Source organism: Tamandua tetradactyla, chromosome 8 (assembly GCF_023851605.1).
Source record: "Tamandua tetradactyla isolate mTamTet1 chromosome 8, mTamTet1.pri, whole genome shotgun sequence".
NCBI lineage: Eukaryota > Metazoa > Chordata > Mammalia > Pilosa > Myrmecophagidae > Tamandua > Tamandua tetradactyla.
In genome coordinates, this window is record NC_135334.1 from 22,824,605 (window position 1) to 22,851,366 (window position 26,762).

The following is a 26,762-nucleotide window of genomic DNA, read 5'->3' on the forward strand; positions in this document are numbered from 1 at the left end:
AAGACCCTGGAGTCAGGGTCTGCTGTTTTCTATCTCTGGGAACTTGGGAAGTTACCTAACCTTTCTGGCCTCAGTTTCCCCATCTATGTAATGGGAATGGTCATAATAATGACCGCTTCTTAGGATGGCTGTGAGAATGGAATGAATTAATACATGGAAACCATTTAGAGTAGCACTTGGTCGGACATTAACAACTAATAAATGTTAGATATTGCTTTCACAGTGCTTTACAATTTACAAATACCCTTCACATGCGTTGTCTCATTCGACCTTTATATTAGGCTGAGAAAGTGGATAGGGAGATGGACCGGTTGGCCCTGCACTGCCCCCCACCCCATACGGTCACTCAGGTCTCATCAGCTGCACATTTCTGTAATTGGTTAAAAAAACAAATTCACCCTCTCCAGTAAACAGCTCTCTATCCAGCAAAGAAATATAAATTCTCTCTCGTGGGTGAGCCGGCAGGCACGGTGCATTCTGTTATCTCTCTTTCTCTCGTGAATATTTATGAAGCTGGAGATGTTGGGGGACTTTGTTGGTGAAAGTAACCAGAAGCTCGAGCCCTGACACCGTGACTCCTTTTAGAGCTCACTGAGAGCTGATCTTGTCTTGCAGTCTCAGCCTGCTGTGCTGGGAGAGGAGCAGAGGTGTCACCTGCTGGGGAGGGGGCTGGCCTCTGGAGAGACACAGTGAGGTGTCCCATTATGACCCTTCGCAGCCCGAGTGGGGGAGCATCCTCCCGGGGGTGGGGGTGGGGGGTGGGCTGGCACATCCCCAGCAGGAAGAGCCCCTTCCCCTCCCAACGGGCAGGTGGCCAGAGCAGGGTGGGAGTCTGGAACCCAGCACTTATTCCCCAGGGACCTCCTGTAAAATGACTTTGTTGATAACAAATACTTCATGGGCTATTTCTAAGGATTCACTGAGAATAAGGATTTAAAAGGCTAAAAATCGCCTGTCATGGTTATTATTATCCCTTCTCATATCTGATCCAGCAGACTCCTGGTCTAGGCCTCGCATATGGAGTCCCCAGCTCAGGGTGTTCCGTTTCCCTCATTTCCTTCTATGAAGGACACCTGTGCTCCAGGTAGACCTCAGTCCTCCACCTGCAAACTCCTAATTCCAGCAATTTGCCTCTTCCTACCACCAAGCTCTCCACTCCCCATCACCTGGACAGCTCCCTTTCTACAAGGAATGCCACACTCTGTTCAACGCTTTGTAAGCTGCAGGAAGCTCCAACCCAGGTGTCCCTTCGAGAGAGAGTCACATTCTCTGGGTGGCTCCAGAGTTTCTGCCTCGCTGGGCGTGGATGGAATCGAGATCCTGGAAGTATCCGGGCCTGGGCTGGCAGGGACTTTGCATGGAAGCTTTTACAATCAGGGAGGCTGGAGCTGGATCCTATAATGATAGGAGGGGAAGGAGTTTTGGGGAGCCATGTAGAAGGGACCAAAGGTGAAGAAAAATTCATCCTCTGTTTTCCAAAAACATGATGAAGCTTGGGTCATGTCTGGCCCTGGGAAGCTGTGAAGAGGGCTTCAAGATTAGCGTGTCGAGGGCACAGAGTTGTGGGTTTGAGTCCCTGGGTGGTTCTTGCCTCTGTTTCCAGGCCAGGGGGTCACATATCCCATTCCTAACCATAGCTGTCTCATAGCACACGAGGAGAGGAAAGAACACAACCCATCCCTGAAAGCAGGCCTCATTCCCAACAGGGGTGGGGAACGCTCCGGCCACCCACTGGTGTTCCTCTAGACACAAATCAGTCAGGTAAATGAGGACAGTCCCTTTGTTTTTTGCTTTCTTTTTACTTCTGCACATACAACCCTAAGACAACTTTTGCCAAAACATCTAAGACGTGAAACAGAAAGATGGTAAGCAATTTGGAAAGAAAAGGGCAGCCGTGTGAGTGGAGGAGGTGGCTTGTGTGGGCGCCAAGACTGACCAGTTGCCCAGCATAGATGGAGAAGCAGGGAGCCATGGATGGTGGCTGGGGTGGGGTGGGTACAGGTGGCAGGGGGAAGCGCCAGGTGAAGAGGAGAACAATCCTCCCTTTCCAACGCTGAGGCCTTATGGGGGCTCTTTTATCCCCTGGCTGAATGCATTTATGATGCCTAAATTCCCACAAAAGTAGAAACACCTTCCTAAACCAAACCAAGGATTTGGGCATTATCTGCTGTTCGTAGTGACCATGTCACCAAGCCTCGTTCATTAGCATATATAACAGAGAACCTGTGGTCCTAAAATAATGTACTCACCCTTTCACAGAAACAAGGGCTAAGGAGGCCTTAAAAGGCCTTCAGGGCCAGTCCCCTGTCTCCAAAAGGTCTTGCTTCACACAAATAAGATGAGACCACCCTGCCCCTATTTTCTACCCAAACAGTAAGACCTAATGTCTCAGGAGTATCAAGAACCACCTCTGGGCCACTAAATCTGGCCAGTTTGTCTGTGATGGTTTTTAGTCCTGTGCCTTCTGTTTTCAGTCCTTAGCCAGCCTTAGTTGTCTCAGATCTGAGCTGTACTAACAGAACCTGCACCAAACTCAGCCTCCCGGCACAGCCAGCGTTATCAGAAAGGACTGTTCTGACCTCCTGCTTGCTCCCGGGTGGGAGGTGGGAGTTGAGCCCTTCGCATTTCGAAGTTCTTTCCAGACTGACTCCGTCACTTTCCTTCCAGAACACAGAACTGCCCCCTGCCCTGTCTGTAGTAATGTGTTAGGGCTGCCATGACAAATCAATTCAAACTGGGTGCTTAAGGCAACCCAAATGTATTCTCTTACAGTTCTGGAAGCCAGAAGTCCAAAATTAAGGTGCCAAAATTAAGGCTCGAGGGGAGAGTCCTTCTTTGTTTCCTTCCTCCAGCTTCTGGTGCTTCCAGGCATTCCTTGACTTGTGGCAGCATCACTGCCTCTGTCTTCACGGGGTCTCCTTCTCCCTCTGCCCCCATGTCTCTGTGCCAGTTTTCCTCTTTGGTAAGGACACTCACTGGTCATTCTGGATTTAGGGCCCACCCTAATCCAGTATGACTGCATATTAAATAACGGCATCTGCAAAGAGCCCATTTCCTAATAAAGAAACAGTTTCTGGGTGGACATGAATTTGACATGGGAGGAGACACTTGCTATTCTGCCCACTACACTCTCCAGTCAAAGGCTGTGCTCTCTCATGGTGGACTGCCCGAGGAACCGCTGTCCGTGGCTTCCCCACACCATCCCCCTTCCTTGCCCTTTCCTACGGTGTGTTTTCTTCTTCCCTGGTTCCAGACAGACTGCCCCAAGTCCCCTCGGGCATGGCTCAGCCTTCCCTGCTGCCCCCACACGGCCACTTCCTCCACCATTCCTGGCCTACCCACTTCCCAACCCCAGGGACCCGAACTGCCGCCAGGAGCTGGGGAACGTACATAGGCTCTGAGCCAGGCTCTGCCCGTGTCACGCTGGATGAATCAGGCATGTCACCTCTCTTCTTGGCCCTCAGTCTTCTCCAATAAAAAAAACTAATAATAGCATGCATGGGTAGATCAGTGGTAGAATGTTCGCCTTCCATGCCTGAGACCCGGGTTTGGTACACGGACCATGTACCCCAAAACACACAAACAAAAAGCCCAAAAAACTAATAGTAAGAGTTTTGATCTCAATCACTCTACCTCCCTCTGACATTCTTTGGTTCTAATTGCTCCTACTTGTACTCTTCATACACAGTCAAATCTTCTTTTAATAGGGTTCTTTGTTGCAAAGATGTGGATACATCATGAACTAAATCCTGTCCCCTGCTTACAATAATAGTCCAGGGCAATGGGTCAGCCTAAGTAACGGGGCCAAGGCGTTCTCTGACCCTATAAAGGGGTCCCTTTTGGTGTGCCATGCATGAAGGGGATCTCATCTCTTCTCTCTTTGGGGGTGTCTTCCTAGTTCCGAGGCTTTGGCCATCTCTCTGGGCGTGCAGGGAGGTGAGCAGGTGGGATGCGAGGGAAGGGAAGTGAGGTTTTGGGAGCAGAGGGGAAGAGAAAGGAGAGAGGGATAATGAAATTTAACTGTAATTTGGTGCTTGTGCATTTTAAAGGGAGGCTGTTTCTGAGTTATTTTCACAACAGAAGTGGGTATTCTATCTACCTCAGTGCTGCATGGAATTGAAATTAATATAGCATGTTGCTATATCATCAACTCGTGGCTTCTCTTTGCAAGCAGCTTTTACCCAGCAATTAAGTGAAATTATATGACTCAATATGGAAAGATAATAGCTGGTGAAACTCTTCTGATTGCTTTTCCCTTCACATACAAAGCAACTGTGCAAACGGCAGAGAGATCAGAGAGCAAAACGAACCCAGAAATGTCGCTGCTATGTAGTGCCTGCTGTTTACTAATGCAGAGATAGATGAGGACATGGAAAGGGGGCAATAACGAGCAGAAACCTTAAGTGTGATTGGTCCCATTTTCCAGATGGAGAAAATGGACTCAGTGAGTTGGGGAGCCGCAGCATGAGGACGGGGGCTGGGGGCTCAGCAGTCCCTCCATCTAGCAGCTAGAAGAGTGATGATTTCTCAGGAACCCTGCTCTAGGAAGTCAGCACCCGCTCACCCCAACCTTGAACACTGCGGCTAATGTATTGTTCCTGACCTCCCCCTCCCCCGCCCCACCCAAATCTGCCTTGCTTTTCACCCCATCCCCAAGATTCCTCCCTCCTTTCTTCTCTCTGCTCCTTAGGCTCCGTGTCCTAGAAATCAGCTCTATCATCTCCCTGTCCCCTCCGCCTCTTAACCTCCCCCTGGCCGCGGGAGAAAGGAGTGAGTGTTAACGGGGAGGGTGGGGGATGCAGAGAGGCAGTTTTGTGTGGAGGGAGGCAGGGCAGGGTTCTGAGATGCAGTTTCTTGGTCGAGCAGTGAGACAAAGGCATTCTGTGTCCCTTCAAAGGCTCCATATGTGTAACTGGAGACTCAGCTCAAGGGCAGTGCCAGGGGTGCCACCAAAGAGGTTTTTAAAAATGGTTTTGGGAGTCAAGAGGCTGAGGTACCCCGAGGAAGCCTGCCCGAGCTGTGGCTGCTGTAGAGTAGCCAGGGCAATGGCTGGAAAGAGCAGAGTTGGTAGCTGTTCAAATCTGTAACAGTATTTCTTTCAGCACGTTGTAACATGATCAGAAAGGGTTTCTTCAGAATACAAAGATAGGTCTCAGCTTTACAGCTCCGCATTCATTCAAGGCTGTTCACAATCTGACTCCAACTGTCTTATCAGAATTCTCACTGCACCCCCACCCACCCTATCATGCATTCCTCAAACTGGGGTTATTCACTGTTTTGCAGGCATCTTACACTAAAAATGGCAAATACTTGATAGTCTGCTGCCCAGCCCCCTCCGATGCTATGCAGATATTCCTGAGGGTTGAAGGCTCTCTTCCCTGTTGAGCCTCATTCAGAATCCTTCTGGGAAAGCCACTCCAGGCAGCCACTATCACCTGATGGAAGTACCTTGGGGTTCAACTGAACTGAACTGAACTCGAACTTGAACTGAATCCAATTTGTCATCTCTGCTTTCCACTTTCCCCTCTTTCTGCTTTTGCTCCTGCCGTTTCCTCTGCCAGAACACCCCTCCTTTTCTCTCTCCCTACCCTCGTCTACCAAAATCTTATCCTACTTTTGATAGATATATCAAACTGTATCAGGCTAATCTGAAAGATCTTCTCCATGAAAACTGCCCAAGATCCCTTGATGTGCCCTCCGTCCTATTCCTTGCCCTACTGGACTCTTGTGAAGCTCTCATTGCATTGGTTGATGCATCAGTCTTTTTCCCCCAAACCCCACCTCTCCTTAGAAGCTGAGGCTGTATCTTCTTTACCTATTTATCACTTGCAGAGCTAAAGATATAGGGACTTAGTTTCCTTGTGGAATTGACTTGAACCTGAGCGTCTGTGGAGGTGATTGTGGGGGAGTTGAGGGGAAAGAGCAGCAGTGACCTAAGTTTCTGTCTATTGTGCCTGGCAGCCTGGAATGCTTGGCATTTGTCTTTCCTACCCCTAGGACTCACTGAACTGGCTAGAGCTGGTCAAAGGCCCACCATGGGAAGCTGGCCCATTTGTCCTTCCCTCTGTCATCGCTGATCCAGTACTCACTCCAAGATCCCCAGAATTTGAAGCCATGTATTGCCCAGTTCCATCCTCCTTCCAGGTCCTGAGTTCAGTCTCTTCACGAGCTGAGCAAGGAGCAGATTTAATTTGGAGGTAGGACTTGACCTAGGAAGAAGAGATAAACCTGATCATACAAAGCCAATAAAGGAAGAGATAAAGTAAAAAGAAACATAAAATCTTTATAAATAGCATGTGCTCAAAACTTATTTTATTACATACTTTGAACAAATGTATTTAGGACAGCATGGCTGCCTGATTCATAGAAGGGACTTTCCATTACAAAAGAACTGAAATCATCCAGTTACTAGCCAAATGGTCCTCTCCACACCAAAAAAATACCTAAAAACTGAAAAACAAAAAGAAACAAAACAAAGAAAGAAAGAAAAAGAAAACCATGAGTTAAAACTAGCCCTGGGTTATGTGAAGTGTAATCAGAATTTAGGCCCAAGTTGCACTCAGAAGGAAAGTTAATTGACATAACTGCATTCCAAAAACTAAGCTTTGGGCCCAACAGGGTTGGGAGGGCAAGCCAGAGACTGCTGTGTTAAGTCAAGGACTTTTAAAGGAGCTAAAGTCATTTCATGTTGGTACCTGCCTTCCTTGGGCTTCATGAAAAACCAAATAAAATCTTCTTTGTTGGAAAACATCTCATTTTGGGACAGTAAATTTCACACAGACTAAAATCTAAAAAATATGAGCTCACAAACACAGAAAAAGCCAAAACCACAATATAACTAAGAGACAAAGAAGTGGCAAATAGATTTAAAGCCCTGAGGATTTAAAATTTTGATTATGCGATGTAAAATAATATGTAGAAAATGTTGAAAGAAATAAAAGATGAGATCAGAAAAATGGGCAGCCAACAAAGACTACTAAAAATGGCCAGAAAGTTTGAAAAAGAAACAAATAGAGATTTTAGAAATAAATAATAATCATAGAAAATTAAATAGATGGATTCAATAGCAGATTAGACACAGTTAAAAAGATAATTAGCAAATTGAAAGTAATCTGGAAAAAATTAACCAAGAGTACAGCACAGAGAAATAAGAAAATAGGACAGTTAAGCAGTATTACCAATAGAATGTGAATGTTTCAACACATTTCTATACAAAAATCTCAGGAAGAGAAAATAAAATGGAGGAAAGGAAATATGGAAAGAGATATGGGCTATAAGTTACATATAATTGATGAAAATTATGAATCTATGGGTGAAGGAAATACAATCCACATTTAGAGTTATCATAGTGAAGCTCAGAACATGAAAGACAAAGAGAAGAAATTAAAAGGAGGCAGAGAGAAAAGATAGACCACCCAGAAAGAAATGACAATAAGATACAGCAGATTTCTCAGCAGCAATAACAAAAGCCAGAAAGTAGTGGGGTAACATCGTCAAAGTGCAGAGTAAAAATAAGGAAACCTAGAGAATTGTGTACGTGTCAAACTGTCTTTCAAGGATAGAGTTGTATTAGTTTTCCATTGCTTCATGACAAATTGCCACAAACCTAACAATGTAAACAACACACATTTATTATCTTCTTATTTCTGTAGGTTAGAAGTCCAGGCACTGCTTAGCTGGGCTTTTTGCTTCAGAGTTTCTCCAAGTACAGTTTAGATATTGGTCAGAATTTTAGTCTGATCAGATGATCAACTGGAGATAGATCCATTTCCATGTTATCTCTTGTTGTTGAAAATACTCATTTCCTTGTGGCAGCAGGACTGAGGTCCCCATTTTCTTGCTGACTATTGGCCAGGGGCTGCTTTCAGCTCCTAGAGGTTGGCCACAGTTCCTTGCCATGTGTCCTTTTCCATGGGCCTTCTCACAGAATTATAGTTTATTTTTTTGAGCCAACAAGGGAGAAAATTCTCTAACTCCAGTTTGCTAAGATTGAGTCTTATAGAACATATCGTCATGTGAGTAACAGTCCATTGCCTTTGCCATATTGCATACTATAAGCAAGGAAGTGATATCCATCACTTTTGTTGTATACTATCACTTAGAAGCAAAGTTGCAACTCCTGCCCACTTTCAAAGAGGGGGGATCACACTAGAGTTTGAACACTGGAAGGTGGAAATTATTGGGGATCATGCTAGGTGAAATGAGAGAATGAAATAACATTCTCAGAAGAACAAAAACTGAGAGAGTTTAATGTCAGTTGATCTTCATTAAAGAAAAATCTAAAAAATAAGCTCTTCAAGAATAAATAAAATGGTTTGAAGGGTGGCTGAAATTATAAGAGATTGATGATCAAATAAATTTGTAAATTTGTTGTATTAGTTATCTCCTGCTGCATAATAAATTACCCCCAAACGCAGCAGTTTAAAGTAACAAACATTTACTATCTCACATGGTTTTTGAGGGCCAGGGATCTGGGAGCAGCTTGGCTGGGTAGTTTTGGCTCAGGGTCTTTCATGAGCTTGCAGTCAAGCTGTCATGCAGAGGGAATGCCATCTGAAGGCTGGAGGCTCCACTTCCAAGCTCATTCATATGGCTCATAAGCACGTCTTACTACCTTGTAGGATTTTGGACTGAAGCTCTCAGTCTTTTCCCACATGGGCCTCCCTATAGGAGTGCCCGAGTGTCTTCAAGACATGACACCTGATTTCCCCTATAGTGTGCAATCCAAGACAGAGAGTGAGAAGTGAAAGCTGTGGTGCTTTAATAACCTACTATAACATACTATCACTTCTGCCATAGTTTATTGGTCACACAGACTTACCCTGGTACAACATGTTTGTAAATACAGGAGGAATTGGGGGAAAATTTTAAAGGATGACTACTATACTCATGGATAAATCTAAACATTGTTTTTATGAAGTACAAATAGAGATATCTATTCTGTAGGGTTAAAAAGACAGAACTGCAATATTGTACAATAATAGTGCATCTATCAGGAATGGAGTGATTTGAATTAAAAGTTTGACTATTCCTGTATTTTCCAAGGAGGATATTATACTTAATAACTATTACACTATTAACCTAAGACTATTTTGTCTTTGCTAATTGAATATACGTAGTAAAATTCCAAGGGTAGCCACTAATTTGTTAGGAAGAGTTTGTGTAATTTCTAAACCAGTAGAGTGGGAATGAATATGAAAAAAAAATCAATCAAAAAAGTGGAGAAAGGAGAAAGAAGCAAAGAAGCACAAGAAAAATAGGGGAAACCAATGTCAGAAATCGAACATAGACATAATGCACAAATCATAGAGGCCCAATAAACTCAAAATAGAATAAATCCAAGTGGGTCTACTCCAAGATACGTACTAATCAAACTGTCAAATGTTGAAGAGAATCAGAAAGTCCTGAAAGCAGCACAAGAAAAGCGATCTACCACATACAAGGGAAAACACATTAGAATGACTTTGTACTACTCAACGGGCACCATGGAAGCCAGAAGTCAGTGGTATGATTTATTTAAGATCTTGAATGAGAAAAGTTTTCAGCCAAGAATTCTTTATTCAGCTAAGTTATTCTTCAAAATTGAGGGAGAGATTAAAATCTTCAAAGACTAACAAAGATTGAGAGAACTAGTCAACAAGAGACCTGCCTTACAAGAAATACTACAGGAAGTCTTATCAGGTGAAAAAAGATAGGAAAGGGAAATCTGGAGGAGAGCACAGAATTGAAGAATACAAGTAATGGTAATTTTTTTTACTCTTTAAACATTTTTTATTGTAAAATATAACTATGTATACAAAGCAAAGAAAGAAAAAACAATAATTTTCAAAGCACATTTCAACAAGTAGTTACAGAACAGATGTCAGAGTTTGTCATGAGCTACAATTCCACCATCTCAGATTTTTCCTTCTAACTGCTCCAAAACACTAAAGCTAGAAAGAATATTAATATAGTGATTCCGCAGCCATACTCATTTGCTAAATCCTATTTTCGCTGTTATATTGCTTCCTAGTACATTAAAAAAATTATTTTTTATTGAGAAATACATTCCATGCATGGCATACAATTAATGGCTCACAATATCATCACATAGTTGTGTATTCATCTAAATGAATGATTTCTAAAATCTAATGTTTTATAACATTAGCATCTACTCCAGGAAAAGAAATAAAAAGAAAATAATAAAAAATTTCATACATCCCATACCCCTTACCTCTCTCTCATTGACCACTAGTATTTCCATCCAACCAATTTATTTTACCTCTTATCCACCATACTATTTATTTATTTATTTTTATCTATATATATTTTTACTCATATGCCCATACTTTGGATAAAAGGAGCATCAGACACAAGGTTTTCACAATCACGCAATCACATTGTAAAAGCCATTTCATTATATAGTGGTCTTCAAAAATCAAGGCTACTGGAACACAGCTCAAAAATTTTAGGTACTTCCCTCCAGCCACTCCAATACACCATAAACTAGAAAAGGATATCTATATAATGCATGAGAATAACCTCCAGGTAACCTCTCGACTCTGAAATCTCTTAGCCACTGAAATTTTATTTTGTCTCATTTCTCTCTTCCTCCTTTTGGTCAAAAAGGCTTTCTCAATCCTATGATGCCAGGTCCTGGCTCACTCCAGGATTTCTGTCCCAAGCTGCCAGCGAGATTTACACCCCTAGAATTCACGTTCCGTGTAGTAGGGAGAAGGCTGTTCACCTGCCAGGTTGGCTTAGTGAGAAAGAGTCCACATCTGAGGAACAAAAGAGGCTCAGATCTGGAGCACCATGCTTTAGTTCTGCATTCACAGATGAACTTTTCAGAGTTCCCTGAGGCAGACCCAGAGGGTGAGGACTGGGTTTGGGTAATTGTGAACATAAGAGAGGGGAATGGCCCTGGATCACACAAGGAGGAATGTTCAGAGCTTGCCCTTTGGCCAGGAGCAAAGAGTAGCCTCAGGCATCTCAAGTCATAGACTACAGTTGGGGAAGATTTTTCAGGTGGGTTGTTGGGCTGGACCTTCCATCTAGATGCAGTGGGATCTTCTCTGTATTTAAAAGACACTGGGCCATTCATGTTGTTGAAACTACCTGTTTTCCAGGTCCGTTGTCAGCTCCACACCTGCAAGTTGCTTAAGTGCAATGTCGAGTGTCAGTTCCACAACCTGCAGCAGATTTAGGGGCGCTCTTTGCTTTTAAAGGACACACACAACACATAAGTACACAGAAAGGTAGAAAGTAAAATAGAATTTAAGACAGAGAATTACTATATAATCCTAAAAGGCCCAACACCCAACTTTCTGTTAGAAACATAAGGATAAATGTTTATATCCTTTATAAAGTTGTATTTCAAAGCATCTAGCTCAACTTTCAAAAAGTCAAAAAATTAGAAAAGACAGGATTTAAATATGGACATACTGAACTTTCTTTCTACCAAGTAAGGAATTTTCAGTCTTCTAGGCTTACATGGAATATAATTTTTTAAATAACTAGCCATGTATTGGTCGTAAAATGGGTCTCAGTAAATTTCAAGGCATCCATATCATACAGATCACCATCCCTAATCACAGTGCACATGTCAGAAGTCAATAAAAAAAGTAGATTAAAATCACCATACATTTGAAAATGTTAAAAGTATCCTTCTTAATGATCCATGGATTAAATAAGAAATTATACTGGAAGTTAAAAGTAATTAGAATTAAGCAATATCAAAAACCCATGTTTCAAAATGTATATGGTGGAGTGAAAGTGACACTTAAAGGGACATTTGCAGTCTTAAATGCTGGAAAACAAGAGAGGCTAAATATTAATGAGCTAGTTATCCAACATAAGGTAAACATAAACAAAATGGTAAAATAAACCCAAAGAATGTATAAGGAATGCATAAATAAAATGTACAAATAAAACATTTAAACTATATGATAAAGAGGATCAAAAAAGCCAATCATCATTTTTGAATAGCTAAACTGATGGTGAGATTGCCAAGGAAAAAGGGGAAAGGGGATTACGTCAAAAATAAACAAATTTAGAAATGAAAAAAGGACATTACTACAGATCCAGTAGAAATTAAGATGATAAGAAAATACCATAAACAATTTAATGGCAATAAGTTTGAAAGTAGAAAAGAGCAAATTCCCATAAAATTATAACTTACTAAAGAAGAAAGAGAAATCTGAACAGTGCTGTAGCCAGCACTGTTAATTACCTAACAGTGTAATTAATGTTACCTAATCAATTAATTGAATAGGTAATTTAAAAATCTTCCCTCAAAGAAAATACCAAGCCCAGATAGATTTACAAGTTTAGTTCTACCCAAATTTCAAAGAACATTTTATTCCAGTCTGCAAACTCTTCCAGAGAATGGCACATGAGGGAATTCTTTTTCTGTGAGGCCAGTCCTATCATGGAGCCAAAACTGAGTGAGGTTAAAATAAGAAAACTTATACTCCAATCTCACTCATACACAAAGATGGAAAAATCCTAATAAAATACAAGTAAACGAAACCCAACCATTTATCAAGCAATAATACATTGGCTTTATCCTAGAAATGCAAGGATGGTTCACATTAGAAAATCCATATGCATAATTTACATTATTGTGTAAAAACATTAAAGAAGAATAACCATATGACTGTAGTAGATACTAGCAAGGGGACTTTCAAAGTATTAGAAGCACTGCATTTAAAATCAGAAATAAGACAGTGGTGTGTGTATCCATTATTTCTACTTTTATCCCACATTTTAGGGCAAGTCCTAGTCAATGTAATAAGACAAGAAATAAAAATTAACAGTGTAAGAATTGGAAAAGAAGAAACAATACTATATTATTTACAGATGATGTGACTGTCTGCAGAGAAAACTCAAATGAATTTGCTGATGAATTATTAGAAGTAATAAGAGAATTTAACCAGAATTTTGAAAGTAAAATTGATGTATAAAAATAAATTTAATTTCTATACACCAGCAAAAATTAGAACACACAAAATATAACATGTAAAATAACAATAAAAAGTATAAAGTATCAAAGAATAAATCTAACAATAGATGTGCAAGAACTATATGAAAGCATTTATAAAACCTAGCCAAAGAGTATTAAAAGGACCTAAACAAGTGAGAAGATTTATTTATAGATAGAAGACTCAATAGCCAAAAAATGATAGTTCCCCCAAATTGTTCTAAAGATAGACCCATTGCAATTCCAATGAAAATCACAATAGTCTTTTGATGAATTTGATAAGCTGATTCTGAAACACATATATAAGAGCAAAAGGCCAAGAATGGTGAAAACATCTCTGAAGATTAAAGAAAAGAAGGCAGAGAAAAGGAAGGGGGAAACTTCTACCACATGACAAGATTGCCATAAAGGTATAGTAATTAATACATTGATTTTTATGCTGATAGAGACAAATTGACCAACAGATCCTTAGAATACCCAGAAACAGACAGCATGACGTTGCACATCGTGGGGAGGGGATGTAAAAAAATGGTTCCAGGACAACTGGCAATCAGTATGGAAAAAAGTAAAACTTAGATCTCTACCTTATGCCTTACAAAACATTAATTCCAGATGGGATAAAGATTTAAATCTTAAAGACAAAACTTTAGAACTTTCAGAAGAAAATTTTTTCTGACCTCGGGATGCTATAAAGTATCTTGCACAAGATCAGAAATCATTACTTTCAGTTACATTTGAATTGAGAAATTCTGACCCTCAAAAGTCACTGTAAAAACAAGTGAAAAGAAGTCACCAACTTGAGAAGACATACACAATATTTAAATGACAGAAATTTAGTATACAGAATAATAAATGAATAATAAAAAAAGCAACCCATTTGAAAAATGGGCAAAAGACATGAAAGACATATCACTGATGAGGAAACAAAATGGCCAACGAACAATCAAGAAGCTCACTCCATTACTAAGCCATCAAATTAAGACCATATTTTTTCCTGTAGATGGGCAAAAAGTAAGAAGTCTGCCAACGCCAAGTAATTATGAGGGAACAGTTACTCACAGCTGATGGAACTTGAAGATGAAATTATCTAGTAAAGTCAACAATCCGCTCATTATACCAATGATTTCACCCCGAGGCATACCTCTAAAGCAATTTTTCAAAGTACCAAGAGTGACCATGAATGGGCCTATCAGTTTTTAAAAAGAAAACAGAATAGGATATAAAATAGAGTGCATAACCAGAGTAAGTTTATAAAATAGAGTGCATCACCTATAGTAAAGGTAAGCCTAGTTTTGTGATACTGTGCCTTGTATATCTGAATGTAAATTTGAGCTGGGTTGCCTTGTAGCATGTATTTCTTATGAGAGTAGTGGTGGGAAGTGCTGACACATATGCCCTAGAACTCTTGTTCCTGCTCTCCAGGCGACATGCACAAAAATGTTCACAGCTGCATTGTTCCTAATAACACAAATCCATAAAGAAGCCAAAGCTCCATTGACCTTTGGACCAACATATGGTAATTTATCTGCATGGTGATATATTACACTTTGAAAATGAATGATCTAGGTTACACGTAATAATATGGATGGGTCTTAGAAACAATATTAAAACTGAGAAACAATATTGAGCAATAAAAGTAAGTAAACAACCTATAATTATGAAGCTCAAAAATCCTTATTAAAATTATATTATTTAGATATTCATATGTATGCGATAAATGTATTTTTTGAAAGAGTGAGGCTCATTTCCATATGACGGAGTATTAATTATTTAGTCATAAAAAGGAATGAAACCTAGTACATACCACAACATGGATGGACTTTTGTTTTGGTTTGCTAAAGCTTCCAGGTTGCAATATACCGGAAATGGACTGGCTCTACAGAGGGGATATATTAGGTTACAAATTTACGATTCTAAGGCCATAAAAAGACTAAATTAAGACATCCAGAGAAAGATAACTTGACTCTGAAGGGCCGTCGGCATCTGGGACATCTCTGTCACCTGGGAAAGCACATAGTTGGCATCTGTTGGTCCTTGCTTCCGGTTTCCTTGCTTTCAGCTTTTGGTTCCAGTGGCTTTCTCTCTCAAAGGGTCTGTGGTTCTTTTCTTAGCTTCTCTGGGGCAAATTCTGGATTTCTTAGCTCAGCATCTCCTGGACGATTTTTCTGTCTGCATCTCCAAACATCGCAGTGTCCTCTCCAAAATGTTCCTCTCTTGAAGGACTCCAGTAGGCTGATTAGGACCCATCTTGAATGAACTGGGTCACAACACCATGGAAACAACCTAATCAAAAGGTCCCACCCAATAATAGGTTTGCCCCCACAAGATTGGATTAGAGAAAATGGCTTTTCTGGGGTACATAACAGTTTTAAACCAGCTTAGATTTTTAAAATGTAATGCAAAATAAAAGACGCTAGTCACAAAAATCCATGTATTTTATGATTCTGTTTATCGGAAATGTCCAGCACAGACAAATCCATAGAGACAGAAAACAGATTAGTAGTTGCTAGGGGTTGGAAAGAGATGAGAATGAGGAATGACTGCTAATGGATATAGGGTTTCTTGTTGGGGTGATGAAAATATTCTGGAATTAGTGGTGATGGATGCACAACTTTCTGCCAGTACTAAAAACCACTGCATTGTACACTTTAAAAGGGTGAATTTCATGATAAAGAATTATATGAATAAAACTTTTTTAAAAAGAAGAGCAAGGGAATGATTACAAACAGGTGGTTACCACAATCACTGTTACCCAGAGGAGGGAGGTGGGGTGGGTTGGAGGAAAATGCAGGTAAATGCAGCAGTATTTGTGAAGTTCTGGTTTTTAAATTAGACATTTATGGGTGTTAATCTTATGCTTCATTATATATGTGTGTTATATGCATATAAAACATAATGCAAAATTAAAGAGAATTAATAATAATAAATGAGAACACATCCAAAGCAAACGACTCTAGGACCTATTGCCTCTGACAGATGCCTTTTGAATGCCCACTCTGAGCTCAGGGTTTGTAACTGATATGGCTCTGGAGGTGGGTGCTCCGCCCTCTGGTGGCTGAGACATGCTGGGCAGCTGAGGTTGCTTGCCCAGGACACCTCTGGGCTAGGGGTGACCCTGCACAGCTGGCCTTGCAGGGTCCTGGCCACTAGACAGATGTCCAGGAAATTCAGATCACTGCCTGTCTCACCCTGCTTGAGAAAGAGCAGAGGGCCTGGGGCTTTTCTGAAGTTCCTTTCCCTTTCCCCTCTCTGATCTTTATCCCGCTTCTCCCATCCCAAGAATGCAGTATGTGTAATTCCGCTGAAATCTGTCCTCGGGTGGGGCTGCCTGGCCCTGCCTTCTGCTTCCACCGAGAGGGCCCAGCCTCGGGCTGCCAGGCCAGGGACCTGGGACTAGATGGGTGGCCTCAGGCCTCCTCTTGGGACCACTCTCCTGCAGGGTTACGGAAAAGTTCAGGTGTGAGAATGTGAGGGACAATTTACAAAACTGTCAGCATTTCGGAGTACAAAACACAGCAAGTCTCCTCTCCAAGAGGCTGGCCAGACCGAGGGGCAGCACTTTAGCCACCCGTTTTTTCTGATCTGAAAAGGAACTTCTGCAGTGGGTGCTAACTATGGGGAACCAGACCAGAAAATCCCAGGCAACTTTATGAAGCAGAGGTGGCCACAGAAGGGTGGTCGGGAGAGAAGGATGCAGATGAGCTCCTTTGCAAGAGCCCTTGACCTTGAAGCCTGAGCACCAGAGAGCAGAGCAGTGGAGAAGTTATCGAGCTGGTTGAGAGTGAGGCGCTGCTCCTGATTACTGCAAAACGGGGCTAAGAATGGTGCCTACTAATTGCATTAATGCCTGCAGGTCACTCTGTAAGAGTTTAATAAATTTCAGCTGCTTCTGTTTCTGTGCCGGTTGTTTGAACGCCTGTGGTATTAGGATTGTTCAGGGCATAGCAGGGACTCAGTTCTGGGATGGCTTCCTATCCAGAGAATCCCTTTCTCCCCATTCTGTCCCCAGACGCCATGGAGGTGGTACTGATCTTTCTCTGCAGCCTACTGGCCCCTGCGGTCCTGGCGAGTGGTAAGTACCCCTCCAGGACCTGACTGTGTCAAGAGGGCAGCCACAACCCTTTCTGGGGGAAGTTCTGGCCCTTTGGGACATTTAACTTGGGGAAGAAGGGCTCTTAGGTTCTTCATATCTGGCCAGGGGCTCGCCCCTCTAGTCAGCCGAGAAAGTCCTAGAAGGCAGCAGTTATTCATAGATCCTATTCCAGCCTGACCGCCTTTGCCCACAGGGGTCCGGCAAGGTCTGCTTTTAAGCACCCAGTCCCCTTATGGTGTTTGGGGCTGAGCCTGGGACTCAGACCTGCACATCAGTCTACAGAATGTGTTAACCAACTCCAGCTTGATGCAAGTCACTGGCCCTCTCTTGGTCTCAATTTCCCCATCTGTACAAGGGGCTAACAGACCCTGTCTTTTGGGGGTGGCATGGGAATAAAAATGGGCAATAAATACGGATATACTGTGAATGCAGAATCTCAGCTGGGGCCCAAAGCTGTGCCTCCCCTCAGCTTCCAGTTTGGCCCTAAAACAGGCAGGCCAGCCCTTCGGTGCTTCTACAGGTAGCTGTGGCCAGCGGGCCCCAAGAATCCCTGTGGGGATGGAGTCTTTGAGGCAGCATGTGGCAGCTGGGAACCAGAATGTGTGATTGTCTGTTTATTGTTTGCAGCAGCTGAGCAGGAGAAGGAAAAGGACCCTTTTCATTATGGTGAGCAGGGAAGGCAGCCCTGGCCAAAGGAGAGGTGGGGGAAGGAGGGGAGGGAGGAGGAGCAGCTCCGGCCAAGGAAGGGACAGGCACCCTCTCCCTAGCTCTTCTCCCCCCATCACTCACTCTGGGCTCTCTCTGCAGACTATCAGACTCTGAGGATTGGCGGATTGGTGTTTGCCGTGGTCCTCTTCTCGGTGGGCATCCTTCTTATCCTAAGTAAGTTTGTCTGTTCCTTTATTCATTCTAGGAGAGCAGTGACTAAGGTGCTAAGCACGTGGACAATGGCATAGGAGCCTGGTCTTTCTTTCTCCCTGGAGAGGGGAAAAGGCTATTCTTTCATATGTCCAGGACCTAACGCAAGGCTGGGCAGATAGTAGGTGCTCAGTAAAACAGTGAAGAATGAACACTAGATGAAAAGAAACATTGATGAGAAGGAGGGGTGGGGCGAGGAGGTGCTGATCTGTTTGGGCATGAGTTGGGGAGTCACGAGAAATGTGATGGGTGCTGTGCTTGGTGCCCCTGCATCTGCTTTGCCCACATGAGCCTGGTCTGCACAGAGCTCCCTGTGCTTTGGTGACCACCTGTCCTGTGGTGGTGAGACCACCGGGACTGTCCTCAGCAGAAGGCTTCTGCACCCTAGGGTTGCTGCGTACAGCTGTGCAAGCTGTGCATTGCCCTGTTCCAGGAGTGCCATTTGTGTGGGCGCACAGCCCGCACAGTCTCATGTGGCAGCCCTTCTGCGGCCCCTGAGCTCACGCCGTTTCTGTGTTTTCAGGTCGGAGGTGCAAGTGCAGTTTCAATCAGAAGCCCCGGTAAGAATACCATAGCTGTGGACTTCTGGGGTGGCGCTAAGAGGGACATGGGGGGCTGCTGGTGGGTGACCCCCATGGGTGTTCCCTTGGATTCTTCTCTCAGAGGTGAAATGCACGTTGAGGGTAGGGGTGGAAGTTTGAGGGATGCCAGGCAGACTTTGGGGCCAAAGTATTGAGGACGAGCCATCCTTCTCTCTGCTAGTGCATAAACAGGGAGGGGAGGTGGGCAGGAAGGTGCTGGAACCTCATCTGGAGGCCCTTGAGGCAGTGGGGTTTGGGGGAGGGAAGCAGAGAGCCCCGTGGCCTTCCGTGATGTTTGTCTCCTCCCTGCAGTGCCCGTGACATTGTCCCTGCTTGTCACCTGCTTGTTTGGCTCTTTGAGCTGAGTAGAAACTTGGGTTCCCTTTCATTTATCTTCTTACCTCCTTAATTCACATCAGCCAAGGGTGACTGTGGACCTCAGGAATCCTGAGGAAGGTTGTGGAAAGAGCCGGCCAAGCCCCACGGTCTGTAGGACCTAGAAGGGTGCCTGCAAATCCCCCCTGTCCCTGCCCCTTCCATTCCACACCCCCTGCCCTTGCGCCCCAGTGCAGAGAGCGCTCAAGCCTCTCCAGGCCTGGAAGGGACTGGTCACAGGTGGGCCTGTGCCCTCCAGGAGAGGGCGATGCTCTCTGGGTGTGGCCTGGAGACCTCTGACAAGGCCTGGCCTCTCCTCTTCTTGCAGGGCCCCAGGCGGTGAGGAAGCCCAGGTGGAGAACCTCATCACTGCAAACGGTAACTTTCCTTGACCACCTGCTCACATGGAACCGGGGAACAAGAGTCAGTCCTCTGTGGTTTGGCAGGGTGGGGGGAACTGTCACCAGGTGCCTTGGCCTTGTACGGCTGGCCAGGCCTGTGGCCTTGGTGCAGGAGACCTCACCACCGGGCTGCTAAATACAGCCGCTGTTTACTGAGCATCTGCTTTGTGTCCGGCCCTGCCCAAAGTGCTTTACAGACGCCTCTCATTTGCCCTGGAGGTAGGTGTTACCCTCCACGTTTATCGGGGGCCTCTAGATGCTCAGGGGATTGTCTCCCATGCTCCAGCTCCCGTAGCAGCAAATAGCAGGGCGAGGATTTGCACCCTGGTCTGTCTAACTTTAAACCCAACACTTGTCACCCGCTTGAACTCAGGGTCAGGTTTTCCCAGAGTCACAGCTGCTGCAGGGGGTGACCCACCGTGATGAGGGCGTCATTCATGCCAGTCTGTCCTGTTTTTCTTTCCAGCCACGGAGCCCCAGAAAGCAGAGAACTGAAGCGCAGCCTCAGGTGGGAAGGTGAGCTGCTGCGCCCGGACCTTCCGTGGCCACCATTGCGGTGTCCACGGAGGTTGGGGTGGGGGTGGGGGGCCTGGGAAGTTGGGGGCGGGAAGGTGCCGAGGTGCCGCGTGTATGCACACAGCCAAAGGTGGGGGAACAGGGCTTCTGCACCGCCCAGGGGTCAAGTTTGTGGGGAGTCACCTTAACTGCCATGTGGCCATGATTTGGGAGAAAACGGAGAGTTAGTGAAGCAAGCCTTAACACCTGAGCCTCAAAAAAGAATGACTTTCAGTGATGATTCAGAAAGCACTTAGAATCACTTTTTGTTTGTTTAAAAAAAAACACCTTTTATTATGAAATTTTCCAAACCATACAAAAGTAGCATTATCAGTTGTCAACATTTAGGGTCACTGTTTTTAGTATCTATTGCTATTGGTCCTTGCTGGAGTACAAGAGAATAATAACTGTCGAGTGCTTTTTAGTTTTTGAAGTGCTGCCAAACACACAAACTCTTGAGCCGGCCAGGGACACTAAGAATTAAGTAGGATGGGTGGGGTTTATCCCCATTTTATAGATGAAGAAACTGAATTCAGAGAGAGTGTCTAGCCATGTAGACAGTAAGTGACAGACTGGAACTCGAACTCAGATATTCCTGGCTGTAGCTCAGTGCCATTTCCCTACCACACTAACTTTATGACATACCCTGGAATATACTGAGGGGGGAAAGTCAGCCTTCGATCAACTCACTTTTGCCTTCCTTTTTATCCTCCATACATATAAGGTATATAATATCCAGGTACATAATTTTACCCTAAATTGTAGGTTAAATGAGATGAATGCCTGATATACCTTTTTTTAAACCTTTTTTATTGTGGAATATATATATATATATATATACACACACACACACACACACACACACAAAGAAAAAAAAGAAAAAGCAATAATTTTCAAGGTTCACTTCAACAAGTAGTTAAAGAACAGATTTCAGAGTTCATTATGGGTTAACATACTCCTATTTCAGATTTTTCCTTCTAGCTGCTCCGAAACACTGAAGGCTAGAAGAAATATCAAGATAGTGATTCAACAATCATACTTGTTTGTTAAATCCTATTTTCTCTTTTAAAACTCCTCCTTCTCCTTTGACCCTTCTTGCAATCTATAGGGAACTTTAGGCAATGCCTGTTCTGACTTGTTCATGTTGAGAAGACGTGTTGACACTAAAGGATAGGGGAATGTAATTAGTTGATAATCTTGGAGAGGCTGGTCCCTCTGGGTTTCAGGGTTTTTCTGGCATAGGAACCCTCTGGAAATTATAGGTTCCAGGATAGCAAACTCAGTGCATGAAACTTTTATAGAGTCTCAATTTGAACCCCAAGTGTTCTTAAGAGTTAACAGGAGTGATGTTGGTTAAGGTTTAGCAAAGCATGGCAATTAGCACTATCTAACTGAAGCCTGCATAAGAGTAGACTCCAAAATGGCCTCTTGACTCTATTTGATGTCTCTTAGCCACTGATGCCTTATTTTATTACACTTCTTTTCCTCCTTTTGGTCAGGAAGGCATGACAGGGCCAGACTCATCGCCAGGAGTAACTTCCCATGTTGACAGGGAGACTTTCACCCCTGGACATCGTGTCCCACACAGGGGGGAGAGCAATGATTTCCTTGCAGAGTTGGGCTTAAAGAGAGAGAGAGAAGCCACATCTGAACAACAAAAGAGGTTTCCTGGAAGCAACTCCTGGGTCTTGTAATAGGTAACTGTAGCTTCTGTATCACAGAAATAAGTTTCATAAAGGCAAGCCTCAAAATCAAGGGCTTGACCTGCTTTCTTGGGAGTCCTCAATGGTTGAGAGGGTACCTAGGGCTTCCCAGGTGGGAGGGTTTAATAGTTCCATTTTTTTTCTCTTAAGACCCTCAAGGGACTCCACCGATACATTTTTTTTTTTTTTTTTTTGCACAGGCAGGCTCTGGGAGTCAAACCTGGGTCTCCATCATGGCAGGCAAGAATTCTGCCACTGAGCCACAGTTGCCCTGCCCTCCACCAATGCTTTTTAATTATCAGCCCACCATAGTCTGAGATGTATCCTGGTATTACATCAAGCTATAGAGAATTACAAGGTTTTGTTCCTGTTCTGGACTCCAGGAGTTTGGGTTGTTTAAATGAGTTGTCCAGACAGGTTGATTTAGCTTGTGTGTTGCAGAAAATTTAGGTTCTAGACACAATAAACCTCTCTGCCTTTGGTCTCATACAGTAGGTGAAGGTCTAGAGAGCATACACTATCATCTTTACCCTGTATTCTGATTTACTTTAGTCCCACCAAATTGGCTTCGTTTTTATCTCTAATTGAGACCTGATCTCTTTTTTTGGTTACTTTACTGTTATTGTATGTAGCTATGCTAACTTTCAGGGCTGCAGCCCTCCATTTCTGGGACTTAGGTGTCACAGAAGTACTCAAAGGTCCAGGGAGATACCAGCTGATACACTGGTATTCTGGCTCAGTGTCTCAGAATCCAGAAATTCACTTGCAACTTCAGACTAAGTGTGTCTGCTATAAGGGCTTACAATTTAGGTTCCCATTTTCTTATAAGTATTTTCTGAAAGAGGCTTTAGCATATTTCTTCTTTTGTTTCTGGCTTATTTTGCACAGCACTTCATCCCCAAGGTTTATTTAGCTGTTGCATGTCTCTCAATATCCTTTCTTTTTGTAGCCACACCAAATTCCATCATATAAAAGTGCCACCGTTCGTCATTCTGCTTCTCAGTCACTGTACCCTTCGGCTCCCTCCATCTATTGAGCATCATGGATAATGTCCAAAATAAACAAACCATGTCTTACAGTGTCCTCATTTGGTAGTACAACCAGCAGCATTCCTAATTTTAGATTTTTTTCATTGGTCCATAGAGAAAAGAACCAACAAACATGTCGTCATGAAATATCAAATGAAAACTACTCCTTATCACTAGTCCCCCCACCCCCCGCCCACTACTGGCCCTGATAGGGCTGTGGTACTGTGGCTGTCTTCCTGTTAACTATTGGCCATAGCGTGCAGTTTTAGTTTTCCCCCACATTCTTTTAATATTGATTCTCTGTACAAGATCAACCTTTGAAATAGTTCATGTGAGAATTTGTTTATAATTGTAGATTTAGATACATGGCACTATACATCCCCTTTCAATCATATTCACCTTCAATATGGCAGTGTTACTCATAACCCCACTAATGAGTTACCATCACTTCCATCTTCTCCCTTGCATTTAAGTTCAACCTCATTGGGTAGCCTTTCCCCCATCTCTAGCTTTTGTGTAGCTCTGGGACTGCTATATTCTACAGTGTAACCTCTGAGATTACCTTTAGCAGAGTCATAACAGTGAAATCATACAGTTTCTGTCCTTTTGTGACTGCCTTATTTTGCTCAGCATTTTGTCCTCAAGGTTCATCCATGCTGTTATATGCTTCAGGACCTCATTTCATCTTAATGCTGCATAATATCCCATTGTATGTATATATCACATTTTGTTTATCACTCAACTACTGATGGGCACTTGGATTGTTTCCAACTCTTAGCAATTGTGAATAGTGCTGCTATGAACATCAGTGTGTAAATGTCTGTTGTGTCACTGCTTTCAGTTCTTCTGGGTATATACCGAGTATTGGTATTACCCGGTCATAGGACATCTCAATATTTAGTTTTCTGAAGAATCACCAAATTGTTTTCCACAGTGGTTGCACCATTATACATTCCCACCAACAGTGAATAAGTGTTCCAATTTCTCCACATCCTCTGTAGTTTTCTGTTTGTTTAATAGCAGCCATTCTTACAGGTGTGAGATGATATCTCATTGTGGTCTTGATTTGCATTTCCCTTATAGCTAATAAAATGAGTATCTCTTTATATGCTTTTTAGCCATCTGTATTTGCTCTTCAGAAAAGTGTCTGTTCATATCCTCTGCTTATTTTATAATGGGTTGTTTGTTCTCTTGTTGTTGAACTGTATAATTTCTTTATGTACACAGGATATCAAGCCTTTATCCAATATGTGATTTCCAAATATTTTCTCCCATTGAGTTGGCTGCCTCTTCACCTTTTTGAAGTGAAAGTCCTTTGAGACACAGAAGCTCTTGATCTTAAGGAGTTCCCATTTATTTATTTTTTCTTTTGCTGCTTGTGCTTTAGGTGTAAAGTTTAAGAATCTACCTCCTATTACTAAATCTTGAAATATTTCCCTACATTTTCTTCCTTAAGTTTTATGGTACTGGCTCTTACATTTAGGTCTTTAATCCATTTTGAATTAATTTATGCATTGGATATAAGGTAGGCGTTCTCTTTCTTTTGGCTATTGATATCCAATTCTCCCAGGCCCATTTATTGAAAAGACCATTCTGTCCCTGTCCAGTGCATTTGGGGACCTCATTGGAGATCAGTTGTCCATAGCTCTGGTGCTCTAGCTCCACATTTCCAATTCGATTCTGTTGGTTGATACTACTGTAGTACCACGTTGTTTTGACGACTGTGGCTTTATAGTTGGCTTTAAAGTCAGGAAGTGTTAATTCTCCCACTTGGTTCTTCTTTTTTTAGATTCTCTTTAGCTATTCGGGGTTTCTTTCCCTTCCAAATAAATTGTGCTACTAGCTTTTCCAAGTCTTCAAAGTAGATTGTTGGGATTTTGGTTGGTATTGCTTTAAGTCTGTAGATCAATTTGGGTAGAATTGACATCTTAATGACATTCAGCCTTCCTATCCATGAGCATGGAATGTCTTCCATCTATTTAGATCATTTTCAGATTTATTTCAGCAACATTTTGTAATAAGTCCTTGACATCCCTGGTTATGCTGATGCACCTGCTTTTATGGTATCATAACAACCTCATGTGCTTGTGCAGCATTTTAATTATTTTCTAAGTGCTTTATATCCTCCTGAGGGTCCGTGGGTGGGCAGGAAGGGTGCACGTGTTCAGCTTGTATATGGGTCTCAGAAGTATAACTAATTTGTCTGAGATTGAGGTCGTGGTAAATTCCAGACTAGGGGAGGTCTCCTTCCTTGGAGCTTACTGCCCCATCCACTCTACCACAGCTGGTAGCCGAGACTGCACATCTGGGGAATGGTGTAGGAAGAGTTCTCTAGAAAGATTGCCTTGAGCTAAGGGTTGCTTTTTCTTTTCTTTCTTTTTTCCTTTAGGTTAGGGCTTCCTAAGAAACTCTTTTCTCCTAGGTTTCCAGACTGTGAGCAAATATTGGGGTGTCCTAAATAGAATCCTTGGGTTTAATATTTCCCTTTCCATGCCTGCCAGGTTCCAGCCCCCCTGGAAAGATTCCTTCACCGAGGACCACCCCCCTCTGCCTTCATCTCCTTTCCTTGCAATCTCATAGCTCATCCCTTCTTGCTCCTCCGGCACCATGGGGCTTAAAACAGGTGTCACCCCGTGTGTTCAGCGGGGTGGAGGGGCTGTGCTGAAGGTGGGAAGGGGTATGGATTGCTGAGAGGAGCCAAAGTTTTTTGAGTTTTCATTTTTTTAATTTGAATCATCTCCCTCCTCAGCCTCCAGAACCTGAAGGCAGCTGCTTGATCCTTTAGGATGCAAATGTTGATGCTTAAGAAAAATGACCACTTCAGCGATGGATTTTTCCCTAGGAGAAGCCAAGAACTTACATGTCCCACCACCCCCTACCCCCAATCCCAGTCCTCAATTTAATGATGCAACTAACACTTGCCTCCCTTCTCCCAGCCTACGGTCTCATCCAGCTCCTGTGATGTGTCTGTGTGTTGTGTGTGTGTGTGTGTTTGACAACTGTGGTGTTGGTGGCTATTTATCCGTGGCTGATGTTGTGTTAGTGAATTGTGGACTCTCTCCTGGGCAGGAGCGGAGCCATGCTGCCATCAGCTCCTCCCTGCAAGCCTCTGCCCTCCACTGCCTGCTCCTAGGAGCCTGCTTTCTCCCTGGGAGATGAGTCCCTTCCTTCTCTGGATTTAGGGGTGGGTGTTGGGGTAGGGAACGTGGGAAGGCGCACTTCACCTCTGAGCTCATTCTTCATGGCCCCTCTTCTCTCCTTTAAAACAGAAGAACCTTGCTTTCAGAGTCCACCTTGACCCGAGCTCCCAATTGGAGATTCAAAAAAGGGGATGTTGCGCCCCAGCTTTGCCTTTAGGCAGGCTACATCCCCTCCAAGGTCATTTTCCTCCTGGGGGGCTCCCTTCACGGAGCCTCCTTCTGCCCTGCTCCAGGGATTCCAGCCCAGGGCTTCCACTCTGCCCCTGGGGAACACGCCCCGAGCACATCTTCTCAGCAATAAACCCGCAGGCTCTGGAACCTTCCCTGCTTCCAGGATTCCAATCTCTAGCCCAGCTGCCCGATTCCTGTCCTTGAAGTTGGGTCTCTGCCAGGCAATGGCTGAGGACCTCCTATTCTCGGGTCTGCTGTTTCTCTGTCCATGGCCCCTGCACCCCTGGAGCCGCCTGTTGGTGGGGAGAGCAAAGCGAGGGGGTGACGCTGCCGGGATGGAGAGGCCGTTCCTGGCGCCAGACGTTGACAGTCATGCCCAGAGGGGAAATCAAACCGGGTCCCAACCCTGCTGCCCGTGTGTTCTCGTGGAAACCAACCAAACCGTACTGCTGTGACAGGGCCGCTGTTCTCTGTGTTGTGATCCAGACTCTCAAAAAAAAAAGGAATAAAATATCGTTTTTCCTAGTGGTTCTGAGATGTTTTCCTTTCTGTAAAAAATCACATATGTTTGTTGTGCTTACGGCCCTGTCCTTGATCAAAAGGAAGAAGTGAAGGCTGAGGGGTCTGCCGTGGTAGGTCCCTGCTTACTTCAGCTGTATTCCCAGTTAGCTTCTCCCCTGTGTTTTGGTCTCATCCCTCCTTTTCCTCTCTCCTTCTTCACCCTTATCCCCTCCTCTCCCCTCTTCCTCCCCCTCCTCTCCCCTCCTCCACCCCTG

At 43.6% G+C, this 26,762-nt stretch overlaps 1 protein-coding gene across 4 annotated transcripts in view; it reads left to right on the plus strand.

Annotated features, from left to right (window-relative positions):
* Positions 1 to 26,511, plus strand: part of FXYD6 (FXYD domain containing ion transport regulator 6) — a 39,397-nt gene extending 12,886 nt beyond the window's left edge. For 2 of the 4 annotated variants that reach the window (XM_077112783.1, XM_077112782.1), the window contains 7 exons: positions 16,971 to 17,033; positions 17,682 to 17,720; positions 17,862 to 17,936; positions 18,496 to 18,532; positions 19,257 to 19,306; positions 19,796 to 19,845; positions 25,365 to 26,511. In XM_077112783.1, coding sequence (XP_076968898.1) covers positions 16,976 to 17,033; positions 17,682 to 17,720; positions 17,862 to 17,936; positions 18,496 to 18,532; positions 19,257 to 19,306; positions 19,796 to 19,824 — 288 coding nt within the window. In that variant the 5' untranslated portion in view covers positions 16,971 to 16,975 and the 3' untranslated portion in view covers positions 19,825 to 19,845; positions 25,365 to 26,511. The remainder of the gene's footprint in view (positions 1 to 16,970; positions 17,034 to 17,681; positions 17,721 to 17,861; positions 17,937 to 18,495; positions 18,533 to 19,256; positions 19,307 to 19,795; positions 19,846 to 25,364) is intronic. The other 2 variants (XM_077112780.1, XM_077112781.1) reach the window with 1 other exon arrangement.
* Positions 26,512 to 26,762: the final 251 nt, after the last annotated feature.